This window comes from Artemia sp. Qi Xiang Cuo, chromosome 18 (genome assembly GCF_049724085.1).
Source record: "Artemia sp. Qi Xiang Cuo chromosome 18, ASM4972408v1, whole genome shotgun sequence".
Classification (NCBI taxonomy): domain Eukaryota; kingdom Metazoa; phylum Arthropoda; class Branchiopoda; order Anostraca; family Artemiidae; genus Artemia; species Artemia sp. Qi Xiang Cuo.
The window spans coordinates 33,627,899-33,646,534 of NC_142811.1; the positions used below are offsets into that span (position 1 = coordinate 33,627,899).

At 35.7% G+C, this 18,636-nt stretch overlaps 1 protein-coding gene across 1 annotated transcript in view; it reads left to right on the top strand.

The window, feature by feature from the left end:
* AspRS-m (aspartyl-tRNA synthetase, mitochondrial) overlaps window positions 1–16,748 on the top strand; it is a 68,026-nt gene extending 51,278 nt beyond the window's left edge. Inside the window, exons 10-12 of the mRNA XM_089103923.1 lie at window positions 7,681–7,890; window positions 14,423–14,606; window positions 16,541–16,748. Of these exons, the coding sequence (XP_088960049.1) occupies window positions 7,681–7,890; window positions 14,423–14,606; window positions 16,541–16,713 (567 nt within the window). The 3' untranslated portion in view covers window positions 16,714–16,748. The remainder of the gene's footprint in view (window positions 1–7,680; window positions 7,891–14,422; window positions 14,607–16,540) is intronic.
* Window positions 16,749–18,636: the final 1,888 nt, after the last annotated feature.

An 18,636-nucleotide genomic window follows, 5' to 3' on the forward strand; every position in this document is an offset into this window, starting at 1 on the left:
GCATGCGTGTCACCTGTTGTGTTAGAAATGCATGAACATTGGGTGAAACTTGTAATTTCATTATTTAGCTTATTTTGGAACATAGACCAATTTGCTTTAGTGTTGATATGTTTGGAGGTATGAGATAAAGTTTCAGCAGGTTCATTTAGGGAGCAAACTATAGCAAAGTGGTCAGTACATAGACTATCAATTTTATTTGTGTAAATTTTGTTCAAAAAATTTAATGACACAATTTGTAGGTCAATTGTGGAGAATCTGCCACTTTTGGGGTTGAAATATGTATTCAGGTTTGGAGGGGTAGCAACAGCTAATTCATTATTATTTGAAGTCATATGTTCAATGAATTTACCAGCTTTATTTACTGGTTTATTCCCCCACAAAAGGCTGTGGGCATTGAAATCTCCACAAATAATGATGTTTTTTAACATATTAAAAGCTTATGATATAGGATTTTAAATTATTCAGCCAAACACTGATACCAATTACATCAACATTATTTGCAAAATCTGAAAAATTGATGCCACAAAATTTTATATTATTTTTAAATAATAAAGCTACCCCACATCCTTTTCTCTCTGAAGATCTATCCTTTCTGAGGATAGTATATCCCAGAGACTTAATTTGTTGAATTTGGGTTAAATGAGTTTCCTGGAGGCAAGCAATATTGATGGAATTATTGTTCATAAAAGATATTAGTTCATTTAGCTTATTTTCTGTGAGTGATCTTACATTCCATTGGAGTATTGATATATGTTGTGTTGTTGATTTATTCTTCATATGGCTGTGTATCAATGTTCAGCTTTGTTAAAAGTAAAGCAAGATCTTTTTTTGCTTGAAGGAGCATATCATCAGGGATGTAGATTTTTGCCAATATTGCAATGATTTTTGTTTTCTGTAGTTGATGTATGTTCATTGCCTGAACTTCATTACAGTTTAGAATGAATATGCATATATTTGGGGATTGTATTTTTGGTTGTGCATCCTGTTTGTCGGTTAGGGGATTGATTCCTGGTATTGTTTCTGGTTTGTTTCTTCTTGGGAGGGGGGGCCAGGCTGACCTCATCTCACCGGACAAGGAGACTTGTTGGCTTGGTGATTCCTTCTGATAGGGATTTGAGCTAGGGGGCTTAGAAGATGGTGTTTTATATGGGGTGCTTGATGCATTGGGGGCGTTTGACTTGGGGGTTTTGGTTGGTTTCATTACAGGCTTTATTTGGTATTGTTGGGCAGCCTTTGCTTCCATTGCTGCAAAGGGTTATTGGATGGCCTTTTCTGTTGATATTTGGAGTGTTAGAGCTCTGTTCCTGTATGCAGGGCATAATGATTTATTTGTAGATTCATGAGGGCCTTAGCAATTGATGCATGTAGGCCGAGTGTTGTTGCAAGTTGTCAGCTCTTTAGGATGGAAAGCTTTACAATTACTACACTCTCTGAAAATTTTATTAAATTTGTTTGTCGTGTGTCCCAGTTTGAGACACTTCTGACACTGGATTGGCTTAGGTTTGTATTCCTTGTGTGGTTTGATTTGCCCAAAGAGGAATAATTTTTTTGGGATATTAATTTTTTCCTTCAGTGTGAATAAGAAGGATCTACTAGTTTTTAGTCCATTAGAGTTAGGTTTGCCAAGTTGGGTAACATCCTCAACTGGGATTGTGTTTCCAGCCCTATCTGAGAGGCCTTCTTTTAACTCCTGAGTGGATATCTCTGGGGGAACATTATAAACTACTATTTTTGTTGGTGATTGATTTGGGTCCCAATTAGATCCAATAATTGGGGTATTCAGAAGGGATTTTAGGTTAATTATTGTATCTGCTGATTTCTGATCTTCTACAGCTATTAGCAGAGATCCATCACGGTTAATATTAAAAGAGAACATTGATTTTAGCAATTTAAAAATTGAAACTCTTATTGCAGTGATCATTTTTATTTCAAATGGGGTAGTAGGAGTAATTTTAAGGTAAATTCCTAAGTTTTTGGGGTAGGATCTTGGGCAAGGAGAGGGGAAATGCTTCTAATCGGGGAGATTTTTTCCCTTTTTTTAGAGCCTCTAGAGTGGACTTCCTGCAACCCATTATCATCATTTATGGTTATATTAGCCCATACACTTATCCTTGTCCTTCTCTCAGAATTGGAGCTCTCATTTGAACTTTGAGATATTGTGCTTGCCCAGCCAAAATGGGCATTTTTCACTATGTCACTTTCACTAGGATTTGATTTGGTATCTTGTGGAACTTTTTTTTTGGAGGACTTCTAAACATTGCCTATTAGAAAAAGCTTTAAACAAAAAAAAACAAAACTAAAACAAGAAGGGAAAATAGAATGATATTAAACCGTCTGCACTATACTAAGGGGAGGAGAAACAACACAGTATAGCCCTGAGGATGAGTTGAGCAGGATTGGTTTGGTACAACTGCTGATTAGAAGCGATAATAATTCACAAGAAAATATATTTTAATTTTCTTATAAGGTTGCTGTTGTTGCTTTTTTCCGTACCCATTCGACGCCGTTTCTTCTTCTTCTATTTAACAGCAGGCAGGCTTTTCAGTGATACTATTTAGCCCTTTTCCTTTTGCGTCACTCTGTGGGCTGCAGAGCTACTGGCTTGGTCGTCTCTTATTTATTAGATATTTTCAGATATCTTTCAGTAGATCTTTCGACTCTAGGAGTTCAATTATGAGATGATAAATGTCGATTTCTATGCTCTGTGTGCAGGTATAGTTGGCAAGGCTCTTGGCTGATAGTGAGATTTTGTGGTGTTTGAAGCATTTTAACAGTTTACAAAGCAAGGTATGTTGTGCAGACGTCAGCATATTACATTCAAATAGGCTATGGCCAATTGTTTCATTATTCATATTACAATGCCTGCAAAGAGAGGACAGGGGAATTTAACCAGTTGAATTAGAAAACTTATACGAGAATGCAATAAAATTTAGTCCATTTGTTCCGGAACAGGTTCTATGATAAATTTTAGAAAAATACTTTTTGGGAGAAGGGGAGGGGATAGGATTAATCTTATTAAAATTAATATCTGATAGCCTCCATCGGTAAATATCTCTGATCGGGATTGGTCTCCAACTTGGCTGGTCAATATTTATAGCATTTTTTGCTATTTCATCAACCTGATGATTACCACTTATGCCAGAGGGGCTAGGAATATACTGAAAATAAGTTTGTATGCCACTTGAAGCAAGATTATCTATAATACTGAGACAATGATAAGTGTCAATGTCCAACTTATACTGAGGAGCTGAGGCTAGCAACTCAAGGCTTGATAAAGAGTCGGAATGTATAATAATATTATTTGAATTTGCAATCAAAGGTTGGTTTTCCTTAAGGTGTTCTAATGCCAGGATTATGGCATTTAACTCAGCAGACATTATAGATAAATTGTTGCATATCTCTATCCCATTGCAATTTTCAGGTGAGGACGGAAAACACCACTTGCTACCTTCTCATTCATTTTTGACCCATGAACAAATATTTGGATGTGGTTTTTATTGGTAATTGTATCAAGTTCAGCAAATTTTTTCTGGACAAAAGGAATGGGGGTTAAATCTTTATTCCACTTTGAGAAATCAGTATTTATTCTGGGAATTGACCAATTCCATGAAGAGGATTGGGGGACAGTGGGTGCAATAGACTTTGCTGGTACTGGGAACTTCTTCTGAATATTGGCATACTCATCTGCAATGCCTCTATACATGGCTGGATTTCTTAACCAATTATGTTGGGTGTGTGAGCTATTTGATTCAATTTCTGTAAGATGTTTTGTCAAGAGAAAGCTACGTCTGTCCCTTATTGTTGTTAATCCACTCTCCATAAGCAGAAACTTGGTGCTTGTGGGTTTCCTAAGACCAAATATGAGACGTATTTTATCATTTTGTGTTGTTTCAATTTTTTGCATCCGGGTCTTTGCACATGCACCATAGCCGATGAGCCCATAGTCAATATGGGGTCTTATATGTGATTTACAAGACTGGAGTAAGGTTTTCTCCTTACTTCCCCAGGGTGTGGAATGAAGTCTTTTTAGTATGCTTGTTTCCTATAGACTTTTTTTATTGTGTTTGAAATGTGGATGTGGAAATTAAGTTTTTGGTCAGGCATGAGACCTATGTAATTAATATGATTATTTTCTGGAATAGTTGTTTTATTTAGAGTTAGTTTTGCATTAACATGGTTACACTTTTAGTAAAATTGGATTACTTTTGAATTGGTAGGTGCAATGGGTAAATCTGAATGTTGAGAGAATTTTTCAAGTTGCAAAAGTGACTTGCAGCTTCGACTGTGCTATCTCAAAGGTGTTGCCAGATGACCATAGCCATAGCACCAGATCGTCAGCATATTGTAGATTCGTGTGGGGGAGGTTCATATTCCAGAGATATAGGGCAAACAGGAGGCAACTGAGGACTGCTCCCTGAGGTAGGCCTTTGGTTGTTGTCTTTTGGGGTGAAGAGGCTGAACCAACACAAACAATGAAACTTCACACTTCTATGAAGGATTTTATAAAAGATACTAGCTTGGGGGGTAGTCCAAGGTTTGCAAGTTTATTTAAAAGGATTTGGTGGTTCACATTGTCATATGCCCCTTCAAAATCTAGGAAAGCTGCAACTAGGACATTATTTTTTGAGAATGATTCATTTATTGAATTTTTTAGCAAAATGAAAGCATCTGTTGAGGAGTGGTGTTTCCTGAATCCAGTTTGAGTGTGAGGGATCATCTTATTTTTTTCAACAAACCAGAGGAGTCTGTGATCGATCATTTTCTCCATTATTTTCCCCATCACAGGAGTAATCATTATGGGCCTATAGAACTCAGGGTTATCTTTGGGTTTATTTTTCTTTAGGATTGGTAGGAGGAACGAACATTTCCATATATTGGGGAACATAGAAGATGCCCAAGCGTGATTATAACAATTTAGCAGTTCTTGTTTGTATGAAGGGGTGAGATTTTTTATCCATGTAGATGTAGGGTGTATATTGTCATAGCTGCCGCTAGTTTTGGTCCTATTATGATGTATTGCATTATTCATTTCCTGGATTGAAAATGGATTAGTTATATACTCGGATCCTGGGCGTGGCTGGTAACTTGGGTTCATAGGAATTGGGGACAATTTGCTTCGATTATTTGATGTTAGCTTATTAACAAAAAGAGTTGCAAATAGCTTAGCTTTTTCATTATCATTGTCATAATGGGTATTATTTTGTATAAGCTCATACAGGAGTAGGTTGGGGGATATCTTTTTCCCACAGTTGTGGCTTATGACTTTGTGTATAATTGGCTCATGTGTTTCTCTGGAGAGATTATTTGCAAAATTATTCCAGTAATTATATTTAGCATCTATTATAGTCCTTTTTAGATTAGATTCTGCTTGTAATTTTTTTTTAAATATGTTGTAGGTGATGGTTTTTTTATGAATTCTTTCCTAGCTGCCTTTTATTCTCCATTTATTTTGGCACTCATTTGTCCACCATGCTTTAGGAATGTGTTTAGGGAAGGTTTTCTTGGGTATTGTCCTGGAGATAGCATGAATAGCTGTATTTACTAGTAAAGATGTCAATACTTCAGCATGTGTGTTGTCTTTGAAATGCATGAATTTTGGGTGAAACTTGTAATTTTATCATTTAGCTTATTTTGGAACATAGACCAATTTGCTTTAGTGTTGATATATTTGGAGGTATGTGGTAGAGTTTCAGCAGGTTCATTTAGGGAGCAAACTATAGCAAAGTGGTCAGTACATAGACTATCAATTGTGTTTATATAAATTTTATTCAAGATATTTAATGACACAATTTGTAGGTCAAATGTGGAGAATCTGTCACTTTTGGGGTTGAAATAAGTATTCAGGTTCGGAGGGGTAGCAACAGCTAATTCATTATTATTTGAAGTCATATACTCAATCAATTACTAGCTTTATTTGCTAGTTTATTCCCCCACAAAAGGCTGTGGGCATTGAAATCTCCACAAATAATGATATTTTTTTAACATATTAGAATTATTTATATAATTAAAGAAATCCATTATTGCATTAATTGGGGTATTCAGAAGGGATTTTAGGTTAATTATTGTGTCTGCTGATTTCTGATCTTGGACAGCTATTAACAGAGATCCATCACGGTGAATATTAAGGGAGAACATTGATTTTATCAATTTGAAAGTTGCAACTTTAATTGCAGTAATCTTTTTTATTTCAAAGGTGGTTATAGGAGTAATTTTAAGGTAAAGTCCAAAGTTTTGGGAGAGAGGATCTTGGGTAGGGAGAGGGAAAATGCTTTTGATTGGGGAAATTTGTTTCGTTTTTCTTAGAGTTTCTAGAAAGGACCTCTTGAAACCCATTATCATCATTTATTATCACATTATTATTATATCACATTAGCCCCTACACTGATCATTGTCCTATTCTCAGAATTGGAGCTATCATTTGAACTTTGAGATAGTGAGCTTGACCAGCCAAAATGGGTATCCGTTTCACTGGTATTTGGGGTGGGATCTGGGGGGACTTTTTTTTTTGGAGGACTTCTAATCATTGCCTATTGGAAAAAGCTTTAAACTACAACAAAACTAAAACAAGAAGGGATAATACAATGATATCAAACCGTCTGCACTCTACTATGGGGAAAAGAAACACCACAATATAGCCCTGAGGGTGATATGACCAGGCATGGTTTGGTACAGCTACTGATTAATTGAGATAATACTTCGCAAGAAAATTTATTTTAAATTTCTGTAAATGTTGCTGCTGTGTCTATCTGACACAGATTGATCCAAATATTAAAAATTTCATCCAAATATTAAAAATTTGCGTCGTCTTCTTTCTTAGCTGATTGTCGCTTGCAAAAATAAATGCATACTTTTTTATTCCTAAGTACATTTCCTTCTCAGGGTTTCCGTTCTCTTAAAAGTTAATTTCTTAAACCACATCGGCCTGACATCACATAAAGAAAGAAAAACGAGCAAAAATGGGGTTTTATAGGCCAAATGAAAATACTGAAAAACAAGCGAATATTTCGAGAGGACAGACGCCTCTCTTCTTCAGCGCGAAACGAAATAATGTATCCAAAAACACGAAAAAGGAAAGTGCCGAAGAAAAAAACAACAAAAAACAAACGCGGAAAGTCAATGTGAAAAGAACCAAAAAACCAAAGAAAAAACCAAAAACTTAAAAGATGAATAAAATTTAATACAAGCAAAAAACTATAAGAATTAAAACCAAATGCCTTACAGCCATAAAAGCAAGTTATTCACCAATATCAGCGATCTACACAGAATCCCAAAAATAAGGAACTGCCATTGACGGATACTAGCGAACAACTGACAAAGAAAAGGAAACAATTCATTCACTCAAAAACAAAACGAACCAGCAATTAAATAAGTTGGAGAACTATGTCATCTGATTTCGTATTTTAATTATTGCATTTCTTGCAGACACCCTTTGAGACCTAAGGGGTTGTTCACGTGTTTGATTATATGACTGGGAAAGTGGTTCAAGGTTTATTTCAGGGATTACTAAAGTATCGGCTAAAGTATAAGCCGATACTTTAGTAATCCCTGATACTTCCCCTTCTTTATCCTTCCCTTCTTTGGGTCAAGACCCAAAGAAGGGAAGGATCAAGAGTTAGTCATTTCTGTTTGTCCATAATGATGTTATACTGCTAGGGTGCTTATGAAAAGGGTTTCTTTTAGTTGAAGTATCTGGGGAAAGCACGCTTAGAATTTGCCGATCACCTCGAAACAAAAGGGAAGAATATACGTAGCTCTGGGTATAATTTTCATTGGGTCCTAGATTTTCCATTGTTTTCTGTTAATGATGAAGGAAAACTGGAGTCAAACCATCACCCATTTACTGCTCCTCATCCACATGACGTGGATCTTCTTCGCCAGAATCCAGAAAAAGTAAGTCCTTTTTTGTTTTTAGCAAAACTAGTTGTATTTTATCGTGGGTAGCCAGTAGGTTTGTCTATCTGTGGCATAAACAATAATTTAGCTATTCATACTGTAAACCTGAAGTTCTGTTGAAACAATCTAATATAATGGAGATAGGCTATTCAAATCCTAACATTGTCACTGAAAAAAAGTTATTAAAAAGCCTAGTGTTATCATGGGCGTACGGAAGGGGGGCAGAGGACTTCAAATTTGAACTAGATATAGCTGAAAAAATAGATGGTTGAAAAGGCAGTTGAAAAAAATTAGATGGCTACAAAAGCAGTTGATAAAAAGTAGATGGCTGAAAAAGCTGGAAATAAACAGAAATGGAATAACAGAATAAAAGTCAAAGAAGAAGTATTTATCCATAATGTCTTGGAAAGATTTAGCTCTAATCAAAGAAGATTGAATAATGCTGATACTTATTGATGATTTATGATTTTTGGTGATTACTTATTAATAAATATTTCATAGGTATGATAGAACTTGCTGGCACTGTAAGGTTTTGTAAACTGCCAATATAACTTCAGTCCCCTGCCCTTCATCACAGAATCGGCGTAACTGGTAGAATCACAGAAGGACGTAACCGGTAGGGGGGGGGGGGTGGCACCTTATGAAATATCAGATAAAACCAAATTTCTCTGCAACTTCATTGAAATAATCAAATAAAAATGCGTTCTTTTATTGTTGCCCCCTTCCTCTCGAAAAAATTATATGTAAGTGCCTGACTGTGATAAAGTAAAAATGGATTAAATCGTGCTGTTATTGTGGCTAGAACAGCCCCTAAAAGATGGAGGTGGTGATTATTAAAACTCGAATAATTTACAAAGTAATTAAACCTAATAATAACACTTACAATTTAGAATTTGACAAAAAAAAAAAAAAAAAAAAAACGAAACAAGATCTAGTAAAAACAAAAGACTATATAAAGAATTTCCAAATTTAGAAGATAAACATTACACAATGAGTGGTAATAAGGGAATGATGGGAGGGGGGAAATTCACTTCTTTCACCCGCAAAATGGAGCAGCCACAGAGAAAACACAAAATAGGTAAAAAAAAATTGTTCTAAGGGGTAACAAAACGACCTGACATAAAAAATGTTTCTAGGACAGGGACTGAGTGGTGTCCAATCACTTTCGACTTTAAAAAAACGACTCAAACTTCCGATTTCCGATCGAACGAGCATCCTCTGAAGTTTCTAAGACCACAAGAGGTAGGCTGGGGATGAGGAGGAGGCATCCCCTACCTATACGGAATAAATTTTGCTCGTTGTGGGGTTCAATGTTACCCCAAACGAGCGTAGCTTTAACGACGTAGACCAGAAATATTCTCGGAAATCAAGAAGGATTATATATCAGATTCTACCTACACACGCCTTCCTTAGAACTAATTCTGTAATTCTGGGAAGGCTCAATAGGAGTTAGGATTTGCTTTAAAATGCACCTTTTGAGGCATCTGTCCCTCTCCCTAAGAACAAAACTATCAGAGAACCATACTGTTGAGGTTTCAAACTCTCATCTACAAAAATTTGGAATTTTGTAATTTTGCCAAAGAAAGATTACGGATGTGTCTTTTTTTTTTTTTTTATTTTTTTTTTCCAGGGATGATCGTATTGAACCAAAGGTCCTAGAAGATCAGAAGAAGACTCATTCGAACAAAAATTAAAAGTTTTAAGTTCCTTTTTAAGCGACCAAACATATTGGAGGGCAACAAGCCCTCTTTGCCATGCCCCTATTCCCCCAAAGACAACTAAATGGAATTTTGAGATACCCATTTGGTTCATCATAGTTGAAAGGTACAATAAACATATCATGGGGACTAGTTGCGTTCCATTCACCTTTGACTCTCAAAAAAGGCACAAAACCCCCCACGGCCCTGGAGGCTGTGGGGTTTTTTTCAACCCAAGAGGCATATTTATTTTACCTTTGGACTAAGATTGGGAGAGGGCTCATTCGAACAAAACTTAAAAGCTTAAGCCCCCTTTTAAGTGACCAAACAGATTGGAAGGTAGATAAAATTTGGCGAACTGTTTCACTCCGTTTTTTTTTATTTTATTACTGAAAAGGGCTTGTTAAATTTCATTCATCTGTTCATTTCGTTACCCCTTAGGACATCTGACCGACATTTAGAGGTAACTGTTTTATAATTTCTCTGTGACTGCTTAATTTTTCATGTGGGAGAATTTTCTGCGGGCAATTTTCGGGAGGAACGCCTAGAACCAAATTCAGGCACCTGTTGTGTGACGTGACACAAAGTTTCAGACTTAGTCAATTATTTTCATAGTAACAAAAATATTGCATCGATTTATCACTTCCTCATCAGGAGATTTATATAGATCATCAATTTCGTAATCGTTTTTCAAATCACAGTGTAAAACCAAGATTACAAGGGACAAGACTGGAACCGCCTATTGTAAGAAAAACTGAAGAAACCTAATTGCATTATATTTAAACAACCCTAGAGTGGGACTATTGACTGAAATTGTCAAATAGAATGAACTGAATAGCGGAACTATTGACTAAACTGAAATTGTCGCTACTAGAATTACTGATTTACTCTTATCTTTTAATAGATATAGTTTGTAATATTCAGAATATGCACCTTAGTTCGCGTGGGATTGCTCGACACATGTGGAAGAAGAGACACTTCTATAGAAGAAAAAGCACTGTTTGATAGTTGCAACAGTACAGTCCTTCACCTTCAGTGATAATTTCACCTTCAGTGATAAACTATTTTGAGTACACCATGGATATAACTCATTTTTGAGATTTACTCTTAAATTTTCAATAGCTGTTTCGCAACCGTTTGCTCCACAGATTCAAGATGACCTGAAAAACGCTAGCTTGATTACATCCTTTTATAGAAATTTGTCTGTAATTTCCATCAGGAAATCGCAGAAAAAATTGCGTTCCATATAACAAGTACCACAAAAACGCCGGCCACAATGGAACCAACAACAGGCAGCTTCTCTTCTTTCTGTCTCGGTTTGCCTCGTTCTATGCTTCTTGCTTTTTCATTAGCAATTTTCATTCTTCTCTTTATTTCACTTCTAGACATTTTGTATTCATTATAAATTAAGATGATGTATATATCTGCTTCATTGGACTGGCATATTATAAAGCAATTTAATTTTATAAAGAGTATCCTTTTGGAGCCACTCCTACCACACTTTTCTACCTTTAAACAAAAAAAAATTTTATGCAATTTTTCGGAATTTGTTAGGGCAAGAAAATAAAGAGTGAACAATTATCCGAACTCTCTGCTCCTTGCGGTGGACTTCGCCATATTTATGCTCACTTGATCCCAAAGATCCTGGCTACGTCCAAGAAGCCAAACCATGGTTGCAACCTAGTAAAGGACGAACCATGGCTAATAGTAACCAAAAATTAAAAAAAAAATATGTAAAAAAACAATTGGCAAATGAGAAAAAATGCCATTTAAAGCTGATTCATGGATGGTAACTATTGTCTAAATTAATTTAAATAGTAAAATGTTAGTTTGAAAACAAATTTAATGGAAGTTCGTACAATAATAGTCTGAAACCACAAAAAATAGAAACAAAAAACACGCCTTTGGAATCTTCGTGACCTAAAACCCTATTCAGGAAGCTTATAGTTTCCTGGCTTGAACAACATGGTACATCACTTTTTTGCATGGGTAGTACTGATGTGTCGTCTTTTTATTTTGGTTTTGTTATTATTAAAGATTTATTTGTTATTACGCTCATTCTAAAACGGTGGAAAATATTACACTTATCCCCTTATTGTAAGCCTTTATGAATAATTAATTTCCGTTCTGTAACGTAACTAAGCTATTGGAACGCAGACTTTGTTTAGAAAACTAATCCGCAGAAATGATTTTGCGTTAACGTGAAACCCAATTTACAGATAAATCGTTTGTCTTCCTTTAACACTCATGTGAAAAAATTAATGTGCGGTAAGTTTCTTAAATTGTTCCTTATCGGTATATGTGTACAAACACAGCGTCCGTTTGTCTCTCCGTACCCTGTGATAGAACAGTGGATTGGGGTTCTACTTGGCAATACGGAGGCCAGTACCGCCGTAAGGTTTGCTGACATGCTTGCTATTTGTCCCTGTAAAAAAGACCCAGCAAATGAAACATTGATTCAACGTCCATTGGATAAACACCTCAAGTATTCAAGCTAGAAGTTTAAAATGTTTAGAGAAAATCCAGAAAATGTAAGGCAGCAGATAGAATATTCAAATTTTAAAGATTTTCCCTTGAAAATAAAGCCTAGAGAGCTCGGCGTAAAAGGATGTCATTATTTTGACTGATTAAATCGCTTTGCCGGTAGGGATATATTAAAAAATGCACAGAACAAAAGGATTACATGGAGAATATTGTAAGGTATGTAACAGACCATAAAAATATTCGGATTGTAGGTAAGGGTAAATCAAGCGGTTCTTGCTGCTCGATTCGCTCGACTTTTCCTCTGAAGAATTCTGTAAATAGATTTTTAACTTAGGCATTTATCTTAGAAATAGCTTTGCCATATAAATATTTTGTAATATCTTCATAACTTAAGTGCTCAAATGGAAAAGTGAGAGAGGTTCGAGGATCATTTTATGAAGGTGGTAGGAATGGAGCTGGATAACCACATGAGGAGCGGAGGTGCTTTCGGGCTAGTTAGTATTTTAGTAATCTTTATTTTAATCTAAGCTGATGTCAGACCCATTTAAGCATTAAATGCGTATAGTTCTGGCCAATTTTTACTGAAGAAGCTTAACTGTTTTACTGCCCAGATAGCATTTCAACCTTTTATCCTTGCGGAACCCTTAAGATAATTAAAACGTTTACCTGGCCTCATCTTAGTTCATTGTAGCTTACTCTATCCATGGGAGCCGCTTGGTACATCTGCACAATCCTTGGGATCTAGATAATAGTTGTTCTAGTGGAAATTAGATGACATTTAAAATGCTTGTGTCTAATAAATTTTTAAAGAAAAATAGAAATGAAAATGCAGCTTTGTTGAATACGCAGCAGTAAGTTCTAATAGGTAATATTTGACATTCAAAAAATAAAAAAAAAAAAAAACAACTGTCTGAGGCTCCAGCCGTATTAATATGAAACTATTAAAATCACTGTTTACAAACCTGCTTAAAAGCGAGAAGGATAGAGACATTTTCGCATTTAGAGATCTTTCTTATTGAAACAGCCACCTCCTCTCCCCTAGCTACAGAAACCCTTTTGTAGAAACAATCTCAATACCATTAGAAAAAAGACAGGCTACTCATATATTGAAAATGATCCCAGGAAAAAAATACGACAATACAACTCAACAAAGCATCAAGTCATATATTTGCCCCTTGAAGGAATTGGCCTTAAATTCAAGGTGCCTTTTTGTAATGACGCCGTTATTTTATCCTTGAAGAAATACTAAGTAGACAATTAAGCGCTCCGTCGCCAAAAACAAGCGGATTTAGCCGATTTGGCTTCTGAATGGATTCATATGCTAATATTTATATTAAGGAAGGTGCAGAATTTCTATATAGAAGAAAACGTATTTCGTTTATAGTAATCCTCACGATTTATCGAATTGTTCATGTTAACGAACTGTTTAAAAGAATAGGAGGTTGTGGGGGCCGCTAAAAATTTAATAAAAGATGCATTAAGCGGAGTGTTTACTTTCTATGCTACTTACCATAATAAAGTAATTTTGGAGATTATTCAATTATTTATATATCCTAGGGACAAGGTGGACACATTACTTGATGTCTTTTTTTTATGCACTCTTTCAAAATATAATAACCATTTTACTCATCAATCTTATTTACAGCTATTATAAATGGACTATAGAGTGTTACCTAATTCTAACAATGCCATTGGAATCACTTATAAAGCGATTTTCATGAGTCAAGAATTCAACAAATCTGTGTTAATGGAGAAAAATCCTCCATAATACATGAGATGACAAATAAGGAAATAGGCCTATACAATTTATGACTACAGGCCTATGTGGCGCCATTGAGGGGAGGGGGGTGGTTTCTATTTCCAGGGTAATGACTATTATATTGAAAAAGAAGCATAAAAAAAGAATTGCAAAGGTACGGTACCATACTATTTTGACTCCCAATGCTCTCATCTAGCCTGGTGATAGGAATTAGCCTAGGTGTCACTTTAAGGTCTATTCAAGGGCCCTCAATTGGATTTCCAAGTAAAACAACTAATATATTTGGAAATAGCATAAAAAAGGCACCAAGTAGTGAGATCACCTTGTCCCCATGTAAGTAGGGGGTAAATTTCTAGTGGGCCTTATAATTTAGCTAACATGAAAATGAAAACGTCATTTGATGTCTTTTTTTATGTTCTTTCATAATTTAATTGCTTCTGGGGTTAATTGCATCTTGAGCCCTTAAAGGGGCCTCAAAGGTATTTCTTTTTTGTAACCACACAAAGAAGTTATCAACACTGATTTACAGCATGATTTTTTTTTTGGGGGGGGGTAATGTCACTGTTTACTTTCATTTGAATCATTTCAGGTACGAGGTCTTCACTATGACCTAGTAATGAACGGAAACGAAATAGCTGGAGGTTCTATTCGTATTCATGACCCAATACTTCAAGAAGAAGTATTAAAACTAATTGGAGAGGATAGCTCACAACTGCACCACCTTATAGATGCGCTGGCTTCTGGTTGTCCACCACATGGTGGTATTGCAATTGGTAAATTGAATATTCATTAACATATGTTCATTTAGTTAATTTCTGGTAGTTGTCTCACAAAAGAATTCTAATATTCTACAAAAATAGCTAGACTAGAAAAAATTACTAACAACACATTGCTTCACTTGCTTGAAGTCAATTGCCCTGGAGCCAGTTTCTGAGGTCATGATAAGTAGACTTGTCAATAGTTCATCGTATTGTGATCGTGATTGTATACCTACCAAGCTAGTAAAATTCATTCTTTCTTCAATTATCTCTCGTTTGAAAAGACTTTTAAGCCCATATTTCGAGAATTTTTTCCAGTTCACATAGCGAGCTTGACTGATCGCGGTTGCATCGGTAGTTGCAACCTAGTACCGTAAAGGACGAACCTCGGACAATAGTAACCCAGAATTAATTATTTTGGAACCAAATCGGATTGAAATACAAAGTACACTATTGGAATCGCCATGGCCGAAAACTCTAAACTTACTGTCCTCTGGCTTGAACAACAAGCTACCGCTGCAACCTAGTAAGGAGTGAACCACGGCCCATAGTAACCAAAAATTATGAAAAAAAATGCGTTAATAAAACGAGCTAGTGAGAAAAAATTGCCGTTTCTACTTGGTTCAGGAATGGTAACTATTATCTCGATTAGTATTAATAGTAAAATATTATTTTGAAAACCAATATATGTTAATTTTGAAAATAGCATGAAACCCCTAGAAAATTCCGTTGGGTCGTAACGAAAAGTACACCATTAGAATCGCCATTGTCGAAAACCCTGTAAAGGAAACTTACAGTTCCCTGGCTTGAACAACGAGCAAAATCACTTTTTGCAAGGGTAGCACTAACGTGTCCTATTTTTTTCCTTTTCTTAATAGTTAACAGGACAAACCCAATTGGTTTAAGATCCTGGGTTTTAGATAGCTATCGGAGGAATAGCTATGTCTTCTGTTCAACTAACAAAATAAATTGTACCTGACACTTGCCCTCATTTCTCAACAGAAAAACAAAACAAACTTTCGCATTCAAACTAATGAGGTCCGCGCAGCGTAGGTGCCGACCTCCTGATACTCGGCCCTCGGTTGAGAGTAACATTCTTGGTCGGATCGAATCATCGGACTCTTCCCGTGTTTTCCCCTAGATTTCTTTAAGTAACAATTTGAATGTGGATGGACTTTTAGATTGTCTTATAGGGACATAACGCCTCTGACCCTCGCTCAACAGAAAACATAAGAAATACTGTTTTTTCCGTCAAAGAAATCTTCAAAGGATGCACACATGTAACAAACACGGTTGCCTTTGTTGTCTAAAAATTGAATAACTCGGTCCTCAAGGGGGGGGGGGGGGGGGCAAAATGTGATTGGCTACCTTTAAAAACCTTAGGATAGGTGTAGAAATGAAAAAAACGCTGTTTTAAGTTGTAGCGTAATCGTAACTAATTGTAAGGACATGAATGGCTGAATGCTAGTATAAAAGCGTAAGAATACGATTTTAAGTAATAGTGTATTTTAAGCATTGAAGCAGTCTCCTTGTGTTTTGTTGTTTGGACAGAACACAGTCAATGAGCTTGTATAGTTATGCGGCTGAGAGCCTGGGTTCACGACTATTAAGTTTTAGTAGTAATGTACCCCTAAATCCATAGAACTGATCATGTACATTCTACCTTACTCATGTACATTACTCACTGTGTAGGCACCCTCTGTAAATATTGTGTTTTCCATTGATTCATATTGTAAAAGTGTTATTTTGTCTTGTAGTGATTTATTGAGAAATTAAATGAACTTGAACTTGAACTACCTTAAGGAAATCTAAATCATCTCAGGTTTCTACTTTAACTTCACATGCAGTTGTAGTCTTTAATGGCCTTTTCTACCCCACGAAACTTTGGTCCATTTTGCTTATGTAGCCTGTAAAAATCTAATAAAGACAAAAAATTTCCTTTTTTTCAGGCTTAGACCGCTATATATCACTGTTACTTCATACAAAGTCGATTCGGGATGTAATAGCCTTTCCAAAAACTACTGAAGGTAAAGATTTGATGTCAGATGCCCCTTCGGCCGTCTCTGTACAAGATTTGGACCTTTATCATATCAAAGTGATTAACAAAGAATCCAAATGTTAAATAGAATTTATGTAATATACAAAACATTAAGTTATCGTTTCGTTTTTTCAATCTTTAGACACTCATATTCGCCTCTCAGATAACGGTGTAGACTCTCACATAACGGTGCTCATACTTCGTCATGAGCAGAATTTCTCAGGAAATGAAAAAAAGGTTTTTCACTTACATTTGCTAATATGAAGAAACTAAAAACTGTCCTGTAGTTGATGTACTTGTTACGACTAATATCATCTCAGTGTTTCAAGCCAAAATTATAACCGATATCTTAAGTGGAGACATGTTAAAGTCTTAATATATTGTTCTTTTTGCACTGAGTTTGCACAGTGTTTCCAAGAAAAAAAGCTACTGGATGATTAAATTCAATATTTTTTTCTTACAGAAGAACAAACAGAATAATGCGAAAGCCTTTACAAAAGAACAAACAGAATAATGTATAAGCCCATTCGGGTGACATAAAATTGTAACGGTAGATCGTTTGCCATTTATTTATTTTCGAAATTCTTCCAGCTTCAAGAAAATCCCTTAACTTTTAGTAGCGTGAAGTAAATATTTGGAGGAAGGGGCTGGATTTCTTTCTCTCGGAGCTCAAACTATGCGAAAGACATAATGGCGGGTGGCTGAATTTGACTTCCGCCCCGAGCTGCTGCGCCTAGCGAGCAATTTTTTTGCAGATACTCTTAAAAGCCCGTATTGTTAGGAGTTGAAGGATCAAATAATCAAGATCAGAATTCCAAGCCAGAACCCAGGGGATGGGATATTCGATCAAAAGGAATTCAGTGCTTTTAAGATGTTTTATTATTGTTATCATTGTCGTACCAATTCGCTTAAACTCTTTGCCTTTTGTCCTAGAGCTCAAGGTATGAGAAATAAACTAAATTTTGAACTGTTTCAAAATCCTAATAGTTTTCCCGAATCCTAATTCACCGTTTTAAATATTTTTGTTTTTACTTCTTATCGAACCCAAAACAGAAAGGCATATCTCACACTTTCTCTTAAAGGGGGAAAGATTCCTCAAGTCGATTTTTATCCACTAGTCACATTGCAGAGGTATATTTACTTCATAAAAGGTACAGGACACTGACCATGATTGGGGCAACGAAAATTAATTTTATACATAATTGAGTCAAAATCTTAATATTCACGCTCATTTTATAGACTTTTTCTCACATTAATTATTGAACAAAAACAGCTCTCGCAGAAATCTTATAAATATCATTTCAATCTCCAGTAAAATTATAGAAATAAGAGATACTCCCTTTCGATCCATATCAATTTTTTGTGAAAAAAAAAAAAAACTTTGAAAGGCTTTAATCATACAGTTTCCAAATAATTACTTAAAAAGAGCTACAGAATTCAGTTGCCTATGTTTTTTAGCAGCACATGGACGTGGCTGTTTCTTTAAGTTGTCTGGAAAAACCAAAATACACTTGACAAATCATCCATAAGATCCTGAGTTCAAGAACGTATAGTAGATCTATATTTCTTCGGAAGATCTATTTATGAATTGTTCTATACAAAATGGGCGCTTATTCATGACTTTCGGCCCTTCATCCGGGGGTTCGGGGAGGGGGTGGAGCAATAATAAAAAAATGTTCAACTATCCACGTTTAATTACCTTGTGTCTCCTAGACTATTATTTGCACAAGTTCCATTTGACTCTGCAAAAATAGGAATTCGAGTTCTCGAGGTTTGACGTTACCTTGTAATGCAGTAGCAATATCACTTTTTAATTTGGCTTCGACTCTCTAAAGCAGGCTCTGCTCGACACACTTCCATGCTGTTTTGCATATTCCAATAACCGTAAGTTAAAACTGCACTAAAGTATCTTGTATCCAAGTCAAGCAATCAGCAGCTGCAGCTGCTGATTGCTTGATCATACCACCCCCTTTCCTATATAGAAAAATTAGAACTACTTATGCTATG